This window comes from Colletotrichum truncatum, assembly GCF_014235925.2.
Source record: "Colletotrichum truncatum strain CMES1059 chromosome Unknown Contig_0006, whole genome shotgun sequence".
In the NCBI taxonomy this organism is placed as follows: Eukaryota; Fungi; Ascomycota; class Sordariomycetes; order Glomerellales; family Glomerellaceae; genus Colletotrichum; species Colletotrichum truncatum.
The window spans coordinates 2,668,776-2,692,741 of NW_027222403.1; the positions used below are offsets into that span (position 1 = coordinate 2,668,776).

General features: G+C 53.3%; 4 protein-coding genes across 4 annotated transcripts; 3 read left to right on the forward strand and 1 right to left on the reverse strand.

The window, feature by feature from the left end:
- Positions 1–3,120: 3,120 nt before the first annotated feature.
- CTRU02_210002 (uncharacterized protein) lies at positions 3,121–3,450 on the forward strand (the record flags this gene model as incomplete). Its single annotated transcript, XM_036720822.1, has 1 exon — positions 3,121–3,450. One exon carries the CDS (start codon positions 3,121–3,123, stop codon positions 3,448–3,450), a length of 330 nt encoding a protein of 109 aa, XP_036587662.1.
- A 14,209-nt stretch (positions 3,451–17,659) lies between these two features.
- CTRU02_210003 (mitochondrial import receptor subunit) lies at positions 17,660–19,308 on the forward strand (the record flags this gene model as incomplete). Its single annotated transcript, XM_036720823.1, has 2 exons — positions 17,660–17,813; positions 18,113–19,308. 2 exons carry the CDS (start codon positions 17,660–17,662, stop codon positions 19,306–19,308), a joined length of 1,350 nt encoding a protein of 449 aa, XP_036587663.1.
- A 403-nt stretch (positions 19,309–19,711) lies between these two features.
- On the reverse strand, positions 19,712–21,114 carry CTRU02_210004 (GPI transamidase subunit PIG-U; the record flags this gene model as incomplete). Its single annotated transcript, XM_036720824.1, has 3 exons — positions 19,712–20,570; positions 20,631–20,898; positions 20,958–21,114. 3 exons carry the CDS (start codon positions 21,112–21,114, stop codon positions 19,712–19,714), a joined length of 1,284 nt encoding a protein of 427 aa, XP_036587664.1.
- Positions 21,115–21,675: 561 nt separating this feature from the next.
- On the forward strand, positions 21,676–23,640 carry CTRU02_210005 (ribosome biogenesis protein pescadillo; the record flags this gene model as incomplete). Its single annotated transcript, XM_036720825.1, has 1 exon — positions 21,676–23,640. The coding sequence occupies one exon, from the start codon at positions 21,676–21,678 to the stop codon at positions 23,638–23,640; it is 1,965 nt and encodes a 654-aa protein (XP_036587665.1).
- Positions 23,641–23,966: the final 326 nt, after the last annotated feature.

Consider the following 23,966-nt stretch of genomic DNA (forward strand, 5'->3'; position numbering starts at 1 on the left):
CAGACCAATCCACATGAGAATGACCTTCAATTAGAGGCATGCCCAAAAAAAAAAAAAAAAAAAAGGTGTTGAGACATGCCAATGTTTCGCCTGCGCAGCAGACAAATTCCTGTTTACCTGGTGAACCTTTATTCCTCTCTTCCCCCCGGCCCCATCGTTCGTCCATCAATGTCGATCACAAACTGCTGGCCCGACCCAGGATTTCTCATAATGAAATGTCGCTATAATATGACTTGCCTTGGCATCGTCTCAGCTGGCTACCTGCGCAGGGCGGTGAGTACAAGTTTTTGGCTCTGGGGTTATAGGCCAAGAGAACTGAAGAAGTACGATCTTGACATGCCCGTCAAGAGAGAGAGAGAGAGGGGGGGTGGCCTCTAAACCTGGCCCATATTCCAAAACATGGGCGAAATCACCATCCCTGGTGTTAACCTGCAGCTGGATGGATGGATGGATGGATGGCACGACCGGGGATAAACAATTGATGATTTGTGTTACCTTACTCTCTGCCGACGGCGCGTTTCTCTCGACGGCGGATGAACTGAACCGCCGCGTCAAAACCCCCAACAAAAGTCAACCGAACTGCCGAGCCCTCTAACCAAAAGGACCGCGCCAAAAGCAGGGTTCGTGAAGGAGTCACCGATCAGATGACGGATTTCTCGGACCTTGTGCGACCTTTTCGGAACCCGTAATGCAGCTCTCTGCTTCCTCTTGACTTATATTTTCCCCGGTTGATCACCAATCCTTGCCAGGGTGGTGCAACATGGGTTCCTCCAAGGCAACTAACTGTTGGCACACAGGGTTGCCCGAACAGGAAGCCCGTCGTCAGAAGGGACCTTTCTCAAAGAGAGTAGTCGCGCGGGGCAGCAAATCTTGGTGTTACGATTGACAGCTTTTCTCTCTCCAATGTCAAAGCTACCGGACTAACATTGTGACTATGCGGAGATTCCGCCCGGGCAGTAGTAGTAGCGGGAGCTGTCAACCGAGTCAGACACCGTTTTTCTAATGGAAGCGAAAAAAAAAAAAAAAGCTCCAGCGGGCACTAGACATTCGAGTCAATAGACATCAGACATCAAGTCCATTTGTCTCAGTGATGGAGGAATTCAGCCTGAATCGAATCATCAACGGGTACCTCTACGCTTCCGCGGACTGTTTGTTCCAGGAGAGATGGTAGCTGGGGGAGCATCTTGTCCAATGTACAAGATTCCAGCGATCCAGCACTTTCGTTCCTCGTCTTTGTGGGAAAAAAAAAAACAGAAAGAAAAAAAAGTAAATAATAAGGGTTCGCGTTCTAGAGAGACAACAAAAGAAGCAAGTAAATTGCAGACGCGCCCTTTCAGAAAGCCACCGCCATACGATACGTAGAACTAGACGAAATGGACAAAATGATACGGCATTCGGAAGCTGACCTCACCGAGATGAGACGGCAAAGTTACATGGTTTAAAAAAAAGGTTGCTCAGACTCTGGGTGAATTCCAAGTTTTTTGTTGGCTGGTACCGGCCCCTTGGAACCGTCACGGGACTCGTTTCGATGCGACGCTGCATCTGTCGAGGTACTATTACATACAGTACGGGCGCGGCACGGGCTGGAGCTGTCTGGCACGCCCAAACCCCCCCTTCTCGGTTCGGTCGTGACCAACTTTACGAGGCAATGAAACCCTGACCGGGGATTGCACCGGTCGGTGTGTGTGTCGTGCGGTGTACCCAAAAAAAGGACCTCGCTAGATGATGACAGAAGACGCTACTGGTACCACCGTACAATACCACTTTGGACGATCCCACTATGAGCCCCCCGTGGAGCACCATGACGAAGGTATTCCCACCCATGGCCGTGGAGATTTCTTCTTGTTCTGCCATACATAGTAAGCAGCGGCTGACCGGTACGACATACACTAGTACATGTGTGTGTGTGTCCCACCTCCTCCTGCAAGTCCCAACAGTCCGGCATCGAACCAACCGAACCCGATGGCTGGGTCCGGAGAAACAAGATTGAAAGAGAGAGATCCAGTACCCTCTCCAATTTTTGATAGGAACAGGGAAGAGCATTTTGTGTATATTTTTTTGCCTGGAAATTTCCAAGAGAGGGGGCCCTCTCTACACTACTAACGGATTCCCTCTAATGCGAGATGCCATCATCCTAGTGTCCGTTCCAAAGATTCCCACAGTTTTCTATAACGGACGAACAGGGACAGGGCACGCGGACTTTTGAGGGAAGGAGAAGAAACACACGAGGAACGGAGACGGTTGTCTTCAGATGAGCATATACGACGGAAACGGACCAAAGGAGGAGGAGGAGGAGGGGGGGCGTGGTCTGAGGATTGAGAGGCGCAGCAGGTTTGCTTTGCTTTCTAATGATGCCCTCAACACCTGGGCTTGCGTAGAACCGCGTAGAAGTCGTCGTCGACGGCACGATTCTCGTGTCGGAGATTTCCCACAGGCAAGTCCGAGCTCGACGTTGCTATTCTTGTATGTGTGTGTATGTGTGTGTAGTCGTTACCATGGACGCGTCTCACTCGTCAATGCTCCCTTTTCTTCTCTCCCACCTTCCCCAAATTCCGGGTCACCCGCGACGGAGCCTATTAGACGGAAAAAAAAAAAAAAGAAAAAAAAAAAAAAGCCGTGTCATTTTGAACGGACGAAACGAAACATGAGCCGCGACATCAATAACAAAAATAAAACCACATGCCGATGCCCAAAAAAGAAAAAAAAAAAAGCGGGCTTTGTGATGGGCGGAATGCGCCTCTGTGGGGGAATTTTTTCTGTCTCGACGGCGTCATTCCCGGGATTTCGGTACCGCTTGGGAGGAAACTACTAGACGCGCCTCTGGAAGGGGGAAAAAAAAGGGTGTAGGTAACCACTTTTTTTTGGCCTCGGCATTTGGCGTGTAGGTGCGTGCCTTGATACTCGTGTGAGCAGCATGTAATGTACTACATCAACTCACTGCCCAAATGTGGTGACCTACTTTACCCCTTTCCGGTGGCAACGGCTTTGTTTTTTTTTTTGTTTTTTTTCGCCATGCTAATAGGAGCATCGGTGACTTTCTGAAACCCAATAGCCAAGATACCAACGCTGAAAGGGGGGAAAATAAAAAAGTACGCCTTCACGCCGTCACGCCGCGTCGTAATGGACCACTGCGCGTTAAGTGGACAAGAGAGGATTATTATGTTCCAAGTAGTTTGGGGGGGCCGGGAGCTAAGAGACACGAGGCGCCTCCTAAAGCCCGACTACGCGGATCGTTGGTTTCCGCCAGCTTTCTCTGACAGGTCTCAGGGCGTAAGATTGCAAGTGAATCCGGCGGCGAATCTAGCGAAGCTTATTTCGTATCACGGTAACCCGAGAGCTGCTGTTACCTATTTTGAGACGGTGAAAGAACGTGGCCTTTTGACCGCTAGTGGCATCTCGCTCCACGTAACGGCACCTTCACACACGACTGACACCTCTCCGTTCCTGTAGTCGTTCGGTTGGTTTAACTGGAGCCAACATGATGGATACCGACACCGTCCCCCCATCCTCCCGTCTTCTTGTGGTTTGTAACATGGTAGTGGTGTGTGCTGTTTGATGGGCGTGGGAGAAGCAACGGCACCGCCGAAATGAGCTCAGGAACGGTCCTTTGCCACAAGGGCACCACCTGTAGAAGCGGAATTGGATCACCGTCGACCCAGCTGGACGGATCACCACAATGGCAGAGCTTTTCTGTAACAAGGGGATTGAGGCTCTAGAAGAAATGGGGATAACTGGCTTAATGTGGAAACTCGTCGTTCGTGGGGACAAGCAAGCATGGCTCGAGCCTTGGGAAAAGGAACAAAAAAAAAAAAAAAAGGAAAAAAATTTCCCGGGAAATGGGTTTCGGTCTGATATTTCGTCTCAAGTATTCGCCGTATCCGACGCAGGGGAACGCCTGGCAAAACCGGCTCCCCTTTCACTCTCTTCAGACTTGTTCCTGACGCCGACAACGATACCCCGGCTTGTGCTTCAGGAGAGAGTGCCTCCCCCTTCGTTACGATGGAGACCAGGGGAAGAAAAAAAGAGGGCGGCGCTCATTACCAATACCGCCAGAGTCCCCGCTCCTTCTAGACGTTTTCCTTCATTCCATGGGGCTCATGGAGAAGTTCTGGGATACACCCCATCTCCACAGCACAAATCTCGTCTTATTATTTTTTTTTCCCTTTTGTTTTTCGGGGTTTGTGGGAAATACCCTGGCTAGGGACAAAATGACGGTGTTGGGGAGGAATGCGGTCTGTGAATGAGGGCTCCACGTTACACTGACACTGGAATAAGTGCGCATGGGTTTTATCGTTCTGCCTTGTTGGGAGGGGAATTGCTCTTGCGGACAAGTTCCATGTTCGTTCACATGATATTACCATGACGCTCTCTCATGTTAACTTACGCGCCCTCTTGCGAAGCTAATGATGTGGGAGTACCTAACGACCAGGACCGCAGATGGGGTAAAACATGCGCTTCTGCGCGCTCGCACAGGACCGCACGTATCATGGTCTCAGCCTTGAACTCGTCGCAAACGAGGCCCTGGAAAATGTCCGAGGTGGAGATGCCTATTTCGAAAAACGGTGACCAAGGATGTTATTGGTTGTCAGGCGGAGCAGAAAGCGTTGGCCAGCTCATTGTGAGTCACAGATGTTCATCGACAACCAGACCCATGGACAGCTGTATGTATGTATGTGTGTGTGCGCGTACTACTGGTACATTACATTGTACAGAAGCCAACTTGACCGCCTTTGTGAGTGACTCCTGGTCACTGCTTTTGCTTGGCGGTGGGTAAGGTTGGAGGGGAACTTTTTTTCTTCCATCTTGTTATTAATCCTCGGTGCTCTCGGTACGGAATCCCAGTAGTGGGGTTCCTCCAGTTCGTCAGCGTAAAAGCCAAGTCTCATATGCAAGAGACCTTTTTTCAATGGGTCCTCTTTCGCCTGTTCTTTTTCCTTCTCGGTGGGGAGCGGGACTGTGACTGGATGGGCGGACGATGAACAACGTGGCCATGGGATCTTTGGTGACTCCAGCCAGCCAACCAACCACTGGATGTTGGATATCTCCGACGGCTGTGAGTCGTCCGTCGGCTTTGGGGTCTCTGGATGAAAGGGAATTACGCAGCATGACTGGTTCGGTGTGAGACGGAGAGTGCGGACATGGGTGTGGGCGGTTTAGTAACTGGGCACCGCCAAGACCAGGGGGGGACCACAAACTCAGACCGACAAACCAGTTCTCATGACGCTCCAATAACCCAAGGACTCCGAGTTCGAGGATAAGGCTGCATGTAAGAGGATCAGCATGCAGCGGACCATGTGCCATCACAGACTTGAATGGGCGTGTACGCACTACGATGCGCTGGCCCCTCACTCATCATATTCATGGAGAAGAAAAACGGTTCTTGGAAGGACTGGGGACTTCCAGAACATGTACCCTCCCGCTGGCTGTGCTGCACTGCTTACGCAGTACTTGCAGGCAAGTATCTTCGGCCGCGAGTGCTGAACGGATGTCGTCCTGAAAAACGGATTACATTTTGGCGTGCGCGCACACACACACACACACACACACATACACGCAAACACCCTCCCGTGCAGTGTACCTGAGGCTTTTCCCGCTCCGCACCTCCCACCCAAATAGGCAACACACTCCTGTGGTTATGGTGTTGTTGTGGTGGTGCTTACGGAAAGCCATGACCTGCTTGTGTCGCACAGCATACAAGACAGGCAGCCATTTCTGGGCGAATTTTGGCTTTTTTGAGAGGTTACAGTCAGCCTTCCTGCATGGCTGGCTGTGCGGTGGGTGGTGTGCAAGTGGTGTGTAAGTGGTGGCCGACGTTACGTGGAGGGTTGTCTCAGTTGTGAGCTTCAATAAGCTTCTGACTGGAACAGGTCCTCCCGAGGCTCCGTGGCCCTCCCCGACAAGTTGACGAACGGGGGAGGTTTCCGAGGATCAGGCTTAGAAGGTGCTCGCTTTCGCGCCAGAAATGGACCTTTGCACTTTTTACTTTTTGTTTGACTTTCCTGGAACCAGAGTAGAGATGAGGGCCAATGTTAGACTAATGAGAACGCTGAACTTGGCGGCGTGGCTCGTCGAGGGGCAAACCTAGTAGCGACACGAACCTTGTGTAGGAAGGACATTCCACACGTCGTGTGTAGCGCCGCGCCGAAAGGCTAGAGAGTCCGATGTCGATGACATGTCGTCGCACGAAGCTACGCTCATCTCACCTCATTATGCACCTTTATTAACCTTCCGAGTGGAACGTTACCCATACCATTAGAGTACGCGTCCCATTGTAAAGAGAAGAACCGGATTTCAAGACAACGGGCGCAGTTCTGGACCGGCCTTGTCTCGTAGGCGTCTTCAATATTTGGTTATGGGCCGTGCTCATATTGAATGTTTGGTTGTGATATACCACGCAGAGAGGTACATGGGGGGGCAGCCGGTTATCGACCACACAATAACAGCAGCCATTAATCATTACGAACGACTGGCACGGAACGGCAATTCCCTGGCGTTGATGACGGGTATACAGCCCAGTCAGCCACGTCAACCACCATCTCAACAGCCGATGGTGAGGGGAAAAGCTCCTTCTTTGTTCTGCGTGGGCTTGTCTTAGAAGAAGCTCCTATTTGGTCGATTATAGCTTGTACGCAATGAGGAAATGTCCCGGATGGCTTTCAAATCGTGCCAGTAATATGAGCTCAAGCCTTTGAAGGACGTGGCAGCGGGAAACTTCCGCCTCGACGGGTTGTGTAATTGAAAATGAAGATCAACGTCCCTTTCCAGAAGCGTTACGGATACATCCAGGCGGCGTGAGGCTTTGAACGGTCCCAGCTGCCCGGTGCGCACCACATGCTCGATCAATCACCACACAACGATAGTCGGGGTGGGAGGGGCAGAGAGGATCCAGGGATCTGGATCGGAGGGCTTGGTACTGTCATTGTATATTTTATTGCGGTAACGACTAGGCGTCGTTTTACGAGATGTCGCTGCTGTCTGGCTGGCTGGTTTTGCGAGCTTTATTTTCAGCAGGGCTGTTGTCGGGCGTTCTTGATGGTGCTCAGCCACGTCCACGCCCTTCATTTCCAACACGACATCAATCTCATGTACCCTAGATGTCAGACTGCCATTTTGGCGACTGCGGCAGTTCAACCGTGTTACGGTACCCGGCGTGCCATGTTTGTTGCCTGCCTGCCCACCCCGGCGGACCGGTTTGGTATAGGCTACAGGGCAAACACAGCCTCGGGAGTTCGGTTATGGTTGGGGTTCCCATCACTAATCAGCAGCATCAACATCAGCAGCTTGCAGCGGCGTCAGCAGGCATTGGCGGCGGTTCTTTCGGCCAGGCTGCGAAATCCGGGAAGACGGATACGGGAAAGCAACGTGGCCATGATCGTTGCGAGGTTGGCTGTTTTTTCCCCTTCGTTGCGGCGCAATGCGGGATTACGGGACCAGGGGGTGTGGTATAGTGTGATGGGAATGGTACCCATTTTTGGCCTTTTTGGCTCATTCCTTATTCTTCATTCTTTGGTAGGGCCAGCTGACCTCGACGTGCAGGCTGGGCTGACTGGGGTTCGGTTACAGATTTCGTGGTGCTTGCTGCAGGCTGCGGCAGTGGTGGTGGTTTTTTGGCCATTTTGATGTGATGATGATGTATGGATTACGGTGAAGCCTGTCTGGGCGGTGGGAAGGAGAGACATGGCCGGGGTAAAGGGAAAGAGTGACAAGTCCACCAACGACAGCCCAACAAACGGTGGGGGAGGGATATGAAGGGGGGGGGGGGGGGGGAAACGGTGGGTCATCCGTTTTATAAGCCAGCTAGACCGCTTACCGTTACTGCTCAGCTTTTGGTGGGGCTGAATCCGTCTCACAGACAAGCATTGTCAATATTTTGCCAATACATGGGACTTGTCTAAGACGGCTGATTGATGGGCGGAGTTCCTAAGACATCAAACAGAAGAAAAAGAAAATATAGAAACGACTTTGACTACAATAGATATGGACCGAGGGGTGTCCAGCTTTCAGCTGTCACACCGGTACCTCTCACCGAGAAAGGCAGTGTGTAACGACAGTGAAAAAAAAGCAATATCTTGTTTACGGACGAGAGGAGCTGAAAGACGAGATGAAGTTGCCGAATGGAGAGAGAAGGAGAGGGACACGCAGCCTCGAGACAAACAAGACAAAGACAGAGAACCCTTGTCTCTCATTGGCGATAGATCTATTAGCACCAGGCGACGAGAGACAAGTCGACAACCACCAGCAGCAATGGCGAGAAAAAAGGAATATGAGACAATACAAGGCTGGCAACTGCAAACTACTGCTGCTGCTACTGTCCACCCCGCGATTTGCCAGGGCGTCTTCGGCGATGTGACACTCTTTGACCCAGACCATTGGAATTTCGATGGCTTTGCTTTTTGGGTCAGCCAAACCGTTCAATACTTGCTTTGTTTTTGTCCCTTCCCCTTTGGTGTAACTCAACCGGTCCGGTGCCTTGTCATGTGGTATTCGGGTTACTCGGTGTGCCAGACGATTGGAATCTTTCCCACTCTATCCCTTGCATTCTTTTTTAATTTTCTATTTGTCTTTCCCCGTACTCCGTCTCTCATTCTCCAGTTTTAGACATTCTTCTGTTCGTGGCCTTACTATTTCTTTTGCTTTCCACGAAATCAGGGTCCAGGGCCGGAGGTCTGTGTTGATGATAATTTCCGGTGATTGTGAAGAGCCAGGGGGGTGTAGTAGTGTATTCCGCACGGGTGGCAAAATGCTACTATGTAAGAGGGCGTTCAATTGGGGGTATGTAGAATATGGAGTCAGGGAGAAAGCCAGATTGTCGGTTTACGGGTCATGAGGCCACAGTTCAAGGTTTCCGAGCGGTGTAGCAGAAGCGGTAAGGCAGACGGGGAGACCCTCTAAAAAAGGCTGAGGGATGAGTAAACTCCTAATTCCCCAAAGCCGGTGAGAGTTATGGATTACACACATTAGCTGCTGTGTGAACGGAGTAGAGGTGGAAAAATAAGAGACAGCGCAGGGATGGTCCTCGCCTTGTATACGCACGAACCCTCAACAACCGTCCCGTATTTGCGAATATCAATCAAACCTTGAGCAAAGTGAATAAATGCTTGTGTCTGACCTACACTAAGTAAAATAACATAAAAAAGGCAAAAAGAGAGTAGGGGTCCTGTCGTGTATGGACTAAGACGGTTGACACATATTGCGACAAGGCTGAGATTAAGCATACATATGTACACAATGGACATTAGTCATGAGCACAAAAATTCGGTCTCTGAGTTTAATGAGACTGGTGAGTAGAAATTTGATTGGGGGCCATTTGGAGTGAAAAGAAAAAGTTTGCACAAAATTTTCCGCCTCGGTTGGAAATTATCACAAGTCTTGACTAAACCACACCGTATCGTGACACCGCCTCTCTTTTTTTTTCTTTTTATTTTTTTCTACATTCTCAACCGCTGTCAAAGCCCTTCCTGCACCCCTGACTGGAGGCTGGGGCACTTTGCCTGGGGCCAACCAACTGGGCCTGGCGTTGACTGGAGCCGCCTGTGCGAGGAGACTGGCAAGAATGATGGGAAATTGGCGACTGGAGACGCTATGGAGAAAATGGAGGCGGTCCAAGTCTTCTACGAGAGCTTCCAATGTTCCATGCAGGGGAACAAAGCGGGTTCCCTCGCCCCCAGCCCTTTCTTTCTGGTGAGATCCAATTTCTCCATGTTGGAGCACGCAGGTTGCCAGTATCCTTACTGCGGGTCGTAATTCATCATAACCCTCGTCTTTTCGGTTCGTTCGCTTCATTATTCCCGATTCTGATGCGCTCAGGGGCCTGTCCCTGACAGTCTCTTTTAGCCTGCCTTGCTGCAAGATACGATTTCCAATCCTTGACGCGCTGATGACAGATGTTCTAATTTGACCATGGTTTACGATAACGATGAGGAATCTTCCGCCTTGCCATTGCATCCCCTGCGGTATCACAAACCCCAGTCGCTGCCGTACTGCCGTTGCTCCCGTGTATTTTCGCTCCAGGCTTCAGCTTACAACCCTAGGCAGGCTATATCTGGTGGGAAAGGCAGCACTACCGACTGAAGTAAGGTAAGCTTCAGGGGCGCAGTGTGCAGTAGCGCACCGCTGCTAAGTGAGGCATTGCGAGCTGCGAATGTAACTGCGAAAAACCCCTGAAGCATTTTTATTTTAGCTGGCCCGGCAGCTGCAAGCCCCGCCACTCTGTAGCATACCGAGTACCGTCCATAGTAGCATAGGCTGTTTTAGCCTTACTACGTATGTAGTAGCTTGCATTGCTGTAATTTTACTCCCAGGTAGCCTCTCAGCGTCGCTTCAGGGAGAGAGAGAGGAAAGAATCGGCAGCCCGCGGAATCGAGGTGCTTAGTGGGCGGCCATCTTACTAGCTACCGGCCGGCGGACCGAACGAACGGGCGGCGTTTCTCGTAAACTCTTGAGTGGTTTACGAAGGTGATTCCCAGTTGGTAAACAAGGTATCTTCCGTCTGAGACCCTCAGACTCTCTTTCAATGTCCATTTCGAGCGGTGTGTGTATGCGTACCGCGTAACGTGGTCTGAAGTCGAACAGAGCCTCCCTCCTCATTCAGGGATGTCTGGGGACGTGGGCCACGACAGCTCGGCTGGCGGAGCCCGTCACGGCTCACCGCACACGTAAGTTTTCCGTTGTCGTTAACTCAAAATTACGCAGGTCGCACCTTCATGTGTAGCCCTGTTGCTGGTTGATTGAGTCCGTCTGAAGATGAAAGGTGAGGGAGTCGGGGACGAGCTTTGGCCATGCACTACTGTTGCTGTCTGGAGTTGTTTGAGCGGTGAGCGTCGCAATTTCCCTGACGGTTTGAGATTGAACCGTATCAGGAGGAAGAGGACAGGGGACAGACGGAGGTGCCGAATCTGCTCTCCTTTTTCCCCCCTTATTATTACCTTTGATCAGGACGGTACGTGCAGCGGGAAGCGTGCAGGTGTAGTGGCGGCATGGAGCGGTAGCCAAGTAGCTCCGTCTCCGTTTGGATTGGCCGTAAAGCATGTGGACGTTCCACCGTAAAGACAGTAATGTTCGTTCTGGAAATACGCTGGAGATGACGGCTTGACGACTGGTTGGTGGATACTGGTAGTGCCAAGACCAGGCTGGTGTGACAGGGGCAGCACATGCTTTGGACAAGGGGGGCTCCCAGTACGCATGCTTGTTTCATTTCCTTGCGACTGCGGCGGTCAAGCCCCACGGTGACTCTGGCGCTGCGTCACCGCTCAAAGGGAGAGACTAGCCCCGCTGAAAAGATGAGATGAGACGGTACGGTGCCCGTTGGGGAATTACGGTACGTATTGGGATTGGCGTCAGGGTTGTCTCTTTTTTGAGAAATGGCGGCATGAGCTGAGGTACCCGCTCCTTTCTCCTTCCCCACCGTTCCGCGACTGCCATTTTTGCCCTTTTTCCAAAACAGAATAATGGGAAAGTGCGAAATAGCTGAGGGGCTAACGGAGGCATCCACCCATTCCATACACAGACACACACACACACACACACACACCCCAACAGGCAGACACAACAGAACCTGGTACCGTACCGTTTTGCAACGGACACAATCAATACCGTAAACCCACCCACCAATTCTTTCCCCCCCACCACACACACTACTCACACCAGACGGACGCTCGCTCCAGGGCAAGCTTTAATTTTGGCAGCGTCAGTGTCAGGTACAAGGGGTCAAAGTACTGACGTACTTGATCCCCGACGGTATTTCGCACCAAGGCTGATTCCCTTTCTTCACTTCTCCCTTTTAATGCTACACCACTCTTCACCCCCCTCATTCTGACCCCTGGACATCCACACGCCCTCACGCCCCCCCCTGGCGCTCTCCAAGACACACACCAGTGCCCGATCCAAGGTCAAGCTGGGCTAACACCCTGGCAAGGTTTCTGGCTGTTCCCAAATTGCAGAGTCTCGGACTGCTCGCTCTACAAACAAGCACCACCAGCCAAAATGTCCTCCCCATGGCCGCAAGCGTAGATACATAAGGCACCCGACTCCCCCCTAGTATCGACTACCTTATGTCTCTTGATCAGATCACACTCGACAATCACCAATTCAGAACGACACTACTCACAACTTAACCGTTTGCTCTACACATTAACACTTTTACAATATCCTCACCCATCATCACCAAGACTCTTTTGTCTCAACGGCTCCTAACAACCACTCACACACGTCAAGGCTTACACATACCAAGCCTTTACACCAACCATCACCAACAACAGCTTCATAGCATCTAGACAGCTTTATACAGCTGTCTCTCCAACCGTCAAACTGGCTTCCTCGGCTCTCGACTTCAACATGCCTGCTCAGCGCCCCTCGCAACTGCCTCCCTGCCCCGGCCCCCCGCCTCAACGCCCTCTTCCTCCCCTGCCTACCAGAGGTTAAAGAGTGGCTGCTAGCGGCGATAGCCTCATAACCAACTGACAATGACGACTTGTACTCTGGCTCTCGGAACAACTCTCCTCTCTCGTGCTTACCAGAGTTACGAGTAGAACAGCCACACATTCAGCCGACGCAACAACGGACGAAAGGGACACGACCCGAACAGTTGCAGAATATCAATTGCGAACGGAACAACCAGTAAACACCCTTTTCATTAGCCAAGTAGGCCGGCCTGTTTTGTCCGCCCGCATCGAATTGGGAATTACCAAGCCTTCGAATCTGCACGCCATTTCCATGTGTTGGCCATGCATGATGACCACCACTACCACCACCACAACCCCAAAAACCCACACCACCCACACCACCGGGCGGAGGAATTCCAAGTTTCACTTCTCAGCCGCCTCTTCCAGAAGGACCCGGACTAATGCAATCGCCCCCTCTTTCGCAAACGGGCGGCGGCAGCATCATCATATTGTTGGAATCAAGATAACGTCCGCCTCGGTCACGAGGTCCAGCGCGGTCTCCTGAATGGGCCTCCCCGTCCTCTGATATCTGCTTTCGTGCTGGCCCGCGTCCCCAGGAGCTGGGCTCTCTGCACGCAACCATCGAGGCCCTCTGCAACCACGCAATGCAAACATGAACCCACCGCCACCAGCTTCTATTCGTCATTGATTGCACCCAGCAATATTACCAATTAAGCACCTTGTACTACCACCATCACCACCCACCGTTCAACATTTCCACCCACTCGTCAGAGTGGCGCACTCTTTACACCTCACAAACCAAACCACCTTTAATCAATGACCTACAACGGAACGAGCAAAGCATCATTACGGGACCAGGAACACTTGAACGTCATTTTATCACGCATCGTCTCCCTACCCTCTTCACACATGTATCAATAGAGAAGCATTGTCACGGGGCAACTCGACGAGTTGAGCCTCTTTTTTTTTTTTTTTTTTTTTCCACTTTGTCGTCGCCGATACCCCCCTTCCCTTTCTCAGAGAGATGGTTGGATTCGACGGAAAGTATGAGCGAAGTCTTTGGGAAGCGAAGAAAGCAAGCAAGTAACAGGGATACATTTAAAAGTAGGAGAGAAATAGGGAAGCACAGGAGTTACCTTCACACGTTCTATCTACACTCAGATTGTCCGCTGGGGGGATCAACCCCAGCATTGGAGCATTCTAGATGAGAGAAGTTATAATACCACCAATAATTCATTATACACATGCACAAACACTTTGGTTCCAAATCGCATTGCATTGTGAAATCGTATTTCATACACTTGTCTTGTGTGATGAGCATTATGGGGCGGCGTTGTTGTCATGGCGTCTCCCAAGGCATACGGAATAGGAGGTAGCGAGCTCAACACCCCTCGCCTGTGAGACAACAGATGGTGCGAGTGACCATTCGACTCGGCGCAACACTCATGCCAGATTCCAGATTCTCGTTAAATCGCCCCCTCTTCTTTCCTGTCCAGCCACAAGGGCGCGCGGGGTTCCTGAACCGACTTGCAAACCCCGATGGTTCCCCTCCTTCTCCCACCGCCAACCATTACAAGACTGGCCGTCAGGGGGGGGAGGGGGGTGGTTAGGCATGTTGTTGTCAACGTCGTAGCGGCCCATTGGCCGACCGCCATTTTTTTTTTTTTTTTATAACAACTTTCCCTCTGTAGCGTTTGCTGTATGTCTAAAGAGTATGCTGTACGTAGTATCTAATCGGCCGGGCCATGCATAACCGACCCGGCCCGCCCACACGAACCGCAACCCACGAGGAACGTCAGACGGGTAGATGACGAACCCGTTGTGTCCCGTTGTGTTTGTTGTGTTGTTGTTTTTTTTTTACCACCTTCCCTTGTTTCTATCAAGAAGATTTCCCGGTTTCTGTTTGGGGGAAATGGGGGAATACCAGAAATTCACTCATTTTCACTCCCATCGTTTTTTTTTTTTTGCGTGCCCACTCGCACTTCTCTCATGTTTTATCTCACGGAGAATCTAGCTTGTTTACGGTAAGGAGTAACTAGATCAAACAGTATCCTCCGAATCTCCGCCCTCGGGTCAAACCTGATACCGGGAGAATAGACGTGCTGATTTGATGCATATGTACATGTGTACAAGGGCGGGGAGAAAAAGGACGTGACGGAGAGAGAGAGAGAGAGAGAGAGAGAGAGGGAGAGATGGAGATGCTCATAGAGGGGGTGGATGAGGATCATCCGAGATATTCCCTTCGTCCTTGTCCTTTGCCCTTCTATTCCGTAACCACCACCCCCGTCGCAACGGAGGGTGAGAGAGAGAGAGAGAGAGAGGGGGGGCGGGTAGGGCGGTCGGGTCGGCGCAACATGACGAACTGGGGGGGGAGTTGAAAGCGGTAGTGGTTGCGGTTTTCTTCAACCGGGTCCCTTTTTTTTTTCTCTTCCTTTCCCTTCTTGCTCATCTCGCGTAAGTGAGGGCGCAGGGCAAATACATGCCTTAGGGCGGAGCTGGGGGTGTTGTCGGTCACGGTCACGGTCATGGTCACGGTCATGGTCACCTGGGGGGGGGGGGGGTTCTTTTTGTCTTATTTTTATTTATTTTCTTTCTTTCCATAGTTGTTATGGTTCTCGACAAGGTCCGCGATGCGCGGCTGTACGATTAAATTACCTCGTCGGCATACTGTTCTTGTTCTTCCCCCCCCTCACCATCCCACCTCGCTTCACGCTTGATTTTTTTTGCTTCACGCTTGATTTTTTTTTTATGTCCGTTGAAATATATGCGGTTTCTTCGGAGTTTACACCGCTGACGGACGGTATGGGGCCGGAGAGGGGACAAACATACATGCATACATACAGACACAGATACATACACACACATATGCCATGTACAGAAGTAACTTCGTAATGCAATCATCCCTATTGCGTACCGGTGTAGCAATTGCTCCATTACCATGCCATGCTTGCTGGCGCATACTGTTCTGTCCCCCCCCACCTCACTCCCTTTCAAATCTGTAGAAACGATCATCATCATGCGCGGTGGTTTGCGCAATTATCTTGTTCGAAGCGCTTAGTTTCGTCTGCCAAGCAACGTTGGCACGGGTGTCGGCATAACCAGATTTGACAAAGCAACACCAGACCCCTGGCCCCCCCCCTTTTTGGGCGTGAAGAACCGTCCATTAGAACAATGCTCAGAGGAGGACTACGAAAAACGGAGTGTGTGTCGTTGTAAGGGAGACAGAGAGAGACAAGCGAATTGGACCCCTAATTCTCAGCTCGAATGACACGGGCATTGACCAACGACCCCCGTCGTCTAAAAAGAACGCCGTCAAAGTCGGGGTGAGAAGCACTAGTACTACACCAAGAGGGTAAAGGGGAACACGAAACACGAAACACGGGCAGCATTAAAAAAAAAAAAAAAGGTGTAAATTAAAATGAGGTTTCCTTAACGAGAGAGAGAGAGCGCGGGCGCTGGTTCCGCATGCGCCGGTGGAAACTCAACGTAGAGGCGCCGAGGCGCAAAGAAAACGGAACCGCCGTGGGCAGAAAGCGCATACGTTCAATGTTACCGTACCACCAAACGTAGCATTGAGGGGGAACGTGGTGCTGCGGCGCCATAATGCTATCGTTCCCGCCACCGCCACGCTTTCCGATTGTCTTTTTTTTTTTTTACTTGTCGTTGTCGTTGTCGTCGGACTAACTTCGTCCCCCTTTATGCCCCTCCCCCCCCCTCCCCTTTCTTGTCGTCGTTGGGTAGTCTCAAGTCGCATCTAATTCAGGCACGCGCGAAGCTTTAAACGTTGGCGGTTGGTTACCTGTGCTACGGGATCCCTTACCTTACCTTTTGGGGGGTGTTCGTTTAAGAATTGTACGGTTGTGGTTGCGCAGGCTGGTTCATATAGTTGGGGAGGGATACGGTGTCGACCGACAATCAATCAAGTCAAGGGGCACTTCAAGATGGCATTTTTTATCAAAGTGACACCTTTTTAACGGTACGTTTACTCTTTAGACAGGGTTGACAGTGACAGTGACATGTCGTCGCACAAGTTTCGTAGAGTTTATACCTGCCACCGTCCCCCACTTGACAAGATGTTTGAATCTGTGTGAAACAGGGGCGTGGCTATTGTTCTCTCGTCCCGCTCAACAAAGCTCGTCAATCTGTGTCTTTTCTGCCCGTTTATTCCGTTTCTACTACGTCTGAAATTCAGACGGAATTAGATTGCCTGTTGATGCGCCAGTGGCGAAACCTCCCGCTCGCGTTGTCACCTCGTGGGTATTCCTTTGACAGAGAGAGAGTCCCTTTCAACCCCCCTGCAACAACAAAAAAAGGGTGCCACCGTACGAGGGCGTAAGGGGAGGGGGGGACTAACTCGCAATACGAAGCAAAGGTTCATGTGTCCTGAACGTGGTTCCATGATCTACCGTTCTGAGGCGAGTAACCAGTGGCCAAGTCTTTTCTTTTTTTTGTTACCTTGCTTGGTGTGCCTGGAGGTGGTTTCTTTAGGACGGATCGTCAGGGGTAGGCTTTAGGTTGTGTTGCAGTGGTGGACGGGAGGGAGGTATAGTAACACCAACCACCAGCGCCGAACACATCCGAATTTGGCAGCCCGTTTCGATGCGGGTCTGATTTGATCTGCCCGACGAACCGAGAGGAAATCTCATTCTGCAGTATGTGTGTGTGTGTTGTACGTGTGTGTAGTATGGCTGAGCGGGAGTAAGGATGGATGCTTGCGGGAGGATGGAATGGGATCTTCCGTAGCGTTGTCGGTAGTACGTACTACTTGGTGTTATTCTTATCCTTATCGCTTTATCGCACTCTTCTTATCATCACGTGCTCCCGTGCCGGGGCCGGACCATCTTTCAGCTCGGTCGGGGGATCGTCGCGCTGCTGCGTCAGCGGATCAAGGCTGCAAGGGACCCTTTTTTTCCCCCATCTTATTGGCAGAGTGAGTGAACCTCATCACTGAAGGAGCCTGTGCCCATCGACGGCGTGTTGTTTTAATTCGGGACTTTTTACTCAAGCGCCGGTTCATTCCTTCAGTGACACCGCCTGACTGGTGACTCACCGGTGAGCTTGACGCCTCAATCATCATATTTGCCGTCATTCCTGGCCATCCCCCCTGGCGCCAACTGGATGATCAGGGTCCTGGAGGTCAAGTAGACCAAGACCCAGGGCGTGAACTCGATACCTGGAATTATACGCTGGACTGCTGCCGTCACCCAAGTCTACCCGTCACTCGTTCTCACACAATCACACAAGCACACTCATACGAGATGGATACGCTCGAGCTCCATGTCTGGGGCCCGGCTTTCGGGCTCCCCTCCGTCGACGCCGAGTGCCTTGCCGCCATCGCATATCTTCACACCGCTCTACCTAGCTCTGAATGGCGTCTGGTCCCGAGCAATGACCCTGCCATCGACTCATCAAGTAAGTGCTCTCACGCTTACTCACTCGCACAATTACACCCCAAGTCACAAACCTCGGTTGCTTTTTCCTCACACCCCCCACCCCCCTTAATTCTCATCTCATGTCTATCTTCCTTCTCTCACACCTCTCTCTTACCCTACCTTACCCTTGATACACCGTCCTCAATCACCTGATGAGGCTCACCAACCGTTGTCCACGCGACCTCGTGTCCATAATGATGACGCCCTGGGACAAAGAAACGGAAAAAAGCAAGACAAAGAGACTTTGAACAATGTATACTGACCGTTCCCCTCCTCAAGACCGCCTACCAGCCCTCAACGCCAACGGCGTCTGGGTGACGGGTTATGCCGCCATCGTATCCCACCTGCGCAACCTCTCCCCTCACTCCCCCTCCTGGGATCTGGACCTCGACTCCCGTCTGACGCCGTCCGAGCGTGCAGACGCCCTCGCCCTCGGCGCCTATGTCGAAAGCCACATCGCGCCGCTGCTAGACGCCTACCTGTACGCGGATCATGACAACTGGTCCGCCGTCACCCGTCCCGCCCTGAGCCAGATACTCGGGTTCCCCCTGAGCTGGACCGTGCCGGTCATGCTGCACAACCAGGCCGTCGCGCGCAGCGCCCACCTCGGCTTTGGGGGCCTCGGGGACGACCACGACGACGATGACGACGATGACATCAAGGCGGGGTCGTCATCGCAGGGTACTACTCTGGATCGCGCCATGAAGCACCTCCCCGTCTCAGGGAAGAAGAGCGTGATGGAGGAAATGCGTGCCAAGACGGCGAGGGGCATCAGGTTGCATGCCGTCACGGTAGACGCGCTCGCACCGCTGGAGGAGCAGCGGGCGAGAGGGGACACGGAAACCGACAAGAAGCGGCGCTTCTTCGAAGGGGAGGTGCCGACGTCCCTGGACTGCCTCGTCCTCGGACACCTCGTCCTCGCGCAGGCCGTCGAGGCGCCGCAGAACTGGCTGCAGGCCATCTTGTCGAAGAGATTCCCACACCTGCACGACATGGTAGACAGCCTCCGCAAGGAGTGCCTGACGAGCCCCGGCGCTCTCCCCTGGGCTCCCGCGCCGGCGTCTAGGCTCCGCACCGCCGCGCGCTTCCTCGACAACGTCGTGCAGTTCACGCCGAACCTCGGCGACGCGTACGTGAACGAGTGGCGGCGGCGCGCCGAGAAGAAGGCCGAGGGCGTCGCGGACCGGAGGACGCTCGCTCTCGCGGGCGGCGTGTTGGCCGCTGGCACCGCCATCGCGTACGGCATCTGGACGTACCGCGGCCTGCAGCCGTGGGGCACGCGGACGCAGACGTGGGTGGCGGAGAAGAGGGGTCTCAGCAAGTTTGGCGAGTTGGGCGCCATGTTGGACTTTTCGTTCGGTCTCGCGGACCCAGTGCCGTCGTCGCAGGTGAGTCCGGCGGCCGGGTGGGGTGGGAGCCTCGATACCGGGGCGTCTGAGCATAAGGTTGTTGAGTCGGAGTTGAGTGTGGACTAGACGGCCTCTCGGGCTCGTGGAGGATGGCGTGACAGTGTGTCTACGGACGATGGACGGGGGCACTAGAGCATATTTTCTTTTTGCAGTTTTGCAAAGACACTGATAGAGAAACATGGATAGAAGGGACACCAAAAAGTCTACAGGAGACCCAGAAAGGGAGACCTCTACGACACACACAGAATCTGTACAATACTGTCTCGATTATTTTGATGTACAATTACCACCCCCTCCCGTTTTTATAACACCGCTTTCTACATCTTTCTCTCGCTGCCTATGCAGTTTCCTGAATCCTGATGCCAGGTGTAATACAGACGAACCCCATGCAACAACGCACACCGATCGGCCGTAGATGATAATCTCGAAGCACAAATAAAACACACACAAAGAGTCCAGGTCAGACGCTCTAAATCTGCCGGATCTCCTTGCCCACCATCTCGGGCCGCTCAACCTCCCACTCGTCGCGCAGCACGGCAAACGTCAGGTCGCTGACAAGCAGGCTCTGGCCCAGACTCCATACCAGCGTGATGGCGTAGAAGAAGTTTGCGTTTCCGCTGCCGGCGTAGATCCACAAGTGGTAAAATGCCGGGCCGAGGAAGGAGGCGTACATGATGGTGGCGGCGCCGACGAAGGTGTAGCGCATCAGAGGGAAGACGTGGCGGAAGAGGGACAGCATGGCGAGGAACAGGCTCGTGTCGGCGATGGAAGGGTACGGCTTGAAGATGGCGAAGATGCCCAGCAGGATGGTCAGGACGACCAGCGGCTGGGTGCGGATGCGGACGGTCAGCGGCATGACGTAGCTCGACAGGTGCAGCCAGAAGACGGCGAGGAAGAAGGAGCGGAAGGAGTCGAACATCTCGATGAAGAAGTACCACCACAGACCGACGTTGGGGGTCAGGTCGTTAAGGGTGAGCTGGGCGCCGTAAGTGCTGGAGAGGAACTCCCAGGAGCCGCCGGTCAGGAGGAAGGACATGAAGAACAGGGCGCCGAGGACGCCGGCGACAACGCCCGTGTTTGCTAGGGCGAAGCGCGTCACCGTACCGACGCGGCGGGAGGGGTCATGACGGTCGTAGGCGAGAAGGATGAGGGGCGGGAGCAGGAGCAGGGGGTACATGGAGAGGTAGGTCGCGAAGGAGAGGCCAATCATTGCGCCGAGGGGCGCGCCGGAGATGGCTTTCGCGATGGCATGGAGGATGGCGCATGTCGAGAAGACGGACGTGGATCGACCGATGCAGGTTGCTATCGTGAAGGGGTTGAATAGGTAACTGTGGAGGGAGGAGGGCTGTCAGACAGAGAGCTTCATGGGAAGGGGAAAGGATGCTTACAGAGATGCGACGACGATGCCGCTCCACCTCTTTCCGCGGCGCGGGGAGGAGAAGAGTCGTGACGACCCAGCCTCGCCCGAGTCGGCGATCCTGACAAGAGCCTCGGCGCTGAGTATGTCGAAGATGATGTAGAGGAGGTATGTGAAGATCGGGAGCGACTTCGGGTCCGGGAGGAGGGAGAAGAGGGGGAGGAAGAGGGGCGCTTGATGGTAGACGCCCCCATCGTAGGGAGAGACGTTGTTGTTGTAAAGGAAGAGACCTTCTTGTACTGTATGCAAAGCATCTGTCAGCTAATGGTCGTGGAAACGGGGCGACGGTAGCACTTACAGCGCTTGAAGCTCGTCACGGGGGTCGAGATCTCGACGCGGCCCGTCAGCAGGTCAGGCAGGCCGGGGAACGCAACAAATAGCAGCAGACGCAGCGCGGCTGCGGCAGCGTAGACGCCCGTCTTATTGCCTCCCTTAGTCATTGTGCCGCCGGTCATTGTTCAGTTCAGTCCATGACCCGGAGGGAGGCGGAAAGCGGGTGGGAAGAGAGGGGCCGGGGGGGGGGAGGGGGGGTTGTGCGTGATGTCGATACGGCACGGAGCTCTGTGAAGTTTCGCGGGTCAAAGGTGGCAGCTCGGGCGGGAGTCGGGATGGAGTATGAAATGGGACGGGGGGGATGACACCTGGCTGGACCGGGGCAGTGGTTCCGGCCTACTACGTATGAACGGGAAGCTCCAACAGCGAATGACAGCCTGAGTCTCAGGGCGGTCGCCCAGGTTATAGTGGGTAAGACCCCTGGAGCTGGGGCCCATCCACTGATTAGATAGTGAAAGCCAATCACATCAACGATAATGTCCCACTAATCCCTTTGGGACTGATACCGAGGCGGTGAACGATTGGCAGAAAATTTCAATTGGAAAAAAAAAAAAAAGTTCGGTTTGAAAGTCCAAAGCGCTGCCCCGCCACGGCCAAAAGAAGTTCTTGATAGCTTCTAAACCGTCCAACTACATTTTTTATTCTATTTTTCCACACCCAACTTTGCGAATATCACCGCCAAGATGGGTAAGATTAAGAAGAAGGGACAGGCCGGAGCGGCCAAGAACTATGTTACCAGAAACCAGGCCATCCGTAAGCTGCAAATCAGCCTGCCCGATTTCCGCAAGCTCTGCATCTGGAAGGGTATTTACCCTCGTGAGCCTCGCAGCAAGAAGAAGGTTTCCAAGTCCTCTACTGCCTCGACGACCTTCTACTATGCCAAGGACATTCAGTACCTTCTGCATGAGCCGCTGCTTCAGAAGTTCCGCGACCAAAAGGCCCTCGAGAAGAAGATCTCTCGCGCCCTCGGCCGTGGAAACGTTGGCGATGCGAAGAGACTCGAGAAGAACGCCGCGCGCCCTGAGGAGACGGGCAAGCCGAGATACACCCTCGACCACGTCATCCGTGAGCGTTACCCGACTTTTATCGATGCCATCCGCGACCTCGACGACTGCCTTTCCATGCTGTTCCTCTTCGCCAACCTGCCCTCGACCTCGTCCGTGCCCGCCAAGATGATTGCGCGCTGCGAGCGCCTGACCCTCGAGTTCCAGCACTACCTCATCGTTTCGCAGGCCGTTACCAAGTCTTTCCTGTCCATCAAGGGTATCTACTACCAGGCGAACATCCAGGGTGAGGATGTTTTGTGGCTGGTTCCCTACAAGTTCAACCAGAGGGTCGTTGGCGATGTCGACTTCCGCATCATGGGTACTTTTGTCGAGTTCTACATGACCCTCCTGGGCTTCATCAACTTCCGCCTGTACACGTCAATCGGTCTCAAGTACCCTCCCAAGTTCGACCAGAACAAGGATGACCAGTCCGCCGAGCTCGGCGCCTTCACCATTGAGGGCCAGAACCTCGCTGCGCCCGAGGCCAAGCAGCTCACCAACGGAGAGGCCGAGCACCAGGTTGATCCCAAGACGCAGGCCGCGGTCAACAAGGTCCTCAAGAAGCTCAAGGACACCGATGCCGGCGAGGAGAGCAAGCCCGAGGAGCAGACCGAGTCCGCCGAGGAGCCTACGGATGCCATCGACAAGTTCGAGCCCGCGGCGCCAGGTGGCGATGTCCTTCCCCAGCCTGAGTACTCGAGCTCCGACAGAGGCAAGCTGTTCGCCAACTGCACCTTCTTCCTCTCCCGTGAGACCCCGAGACAGCCTCTCGAGTTCCTTCTCCGTTCATTCGGCTGCAAGCGCATCGGCTGGGACGCTGTCCTCGGCGAGGGCGCCTTCACGACCAACGAGCGCGACCCTTCCATCACCCACCAGATCGTCGATCGTCCCCAGGTGTACGCTGGGAACAACGAGGGCGGCGACGGAGAGGACAACCAGACATCCCAGAAGCTGGCGCCCAACCAGCGCATCCCCGGCAGGATATACATCCAGCCCCAGTGGGTCTGGGACAGTGTTAACGATGAGGAGCTCAAGCCCGCGGACCAGTACGCCCCCGGCGCCCAGCTGCCTCCCCATCTTAGCCCCTTTGTCAGACAGGTCCAGGGTGCCTACGACCCGACTGTGCCTCTCGAGGAGCAGGAGCCCGAGGGCGAGGCGCTCGCCCAGAGCGACGACGAGATGGATGTCGACGGCGAGGATGCCGCCAACGACATGGACGTCGCCGGATCCGACGATGAAGATGATGAGGAGGAGGATGGCGCTGAGGAAGATGCCTCTGCCGATGAGGACGAGGAGGAATTGTCCGACGACGAGGAGGCTCAGCGCCAGCTCGAGCTCGAGGCCGAGCTTGCCGGCGGCAACGTCAAGGCCAAGGAGACGAAGCCCAAGTCCAAGAAGGAGGCGGCGCGCAAGGCTCACGCCAAGAAGGTTGCTGAGGAGGCTGAGGACCTCGAGCGTGCCAAGGGTATGCTGAGCAAGAAGAAGAGGAAGCTGTTTGAGCAGATGCAGTACACTAATAACAAGAAGAGCGCCGTGGACGAGAAGCTCAGGTCCAAGAGGAGAAAGCTGGAGAAGCAGCTCAACAAGAAGGAGAAGGCGTAGAAAAAGACGACGTTATTATTTTTCATGCTGTAGACTGTAGTAGGCGTTTGTTATACCATAATTGTGGTGTTGGGAAAAAGAAATACATTTGCTTGAGACATGATATTCCAAAATGACAAGTGATGGCAATTTTTTTCGTATTTTTCCCATGAGTTAGTTGCCCATGACCAAAACTAGCAATTTCTGTAAGGTGAAAGGTCTGATTCAAGGTGAGTTTCGGTGAGATGTGGATGGGCCCGATTTTTTACCTTCTTCACCTCACTTTTACGCTCTCCCGCTCAACAACGTCTTACATTAATCTGAGTCTCCTCACCCGTGAACCTTCA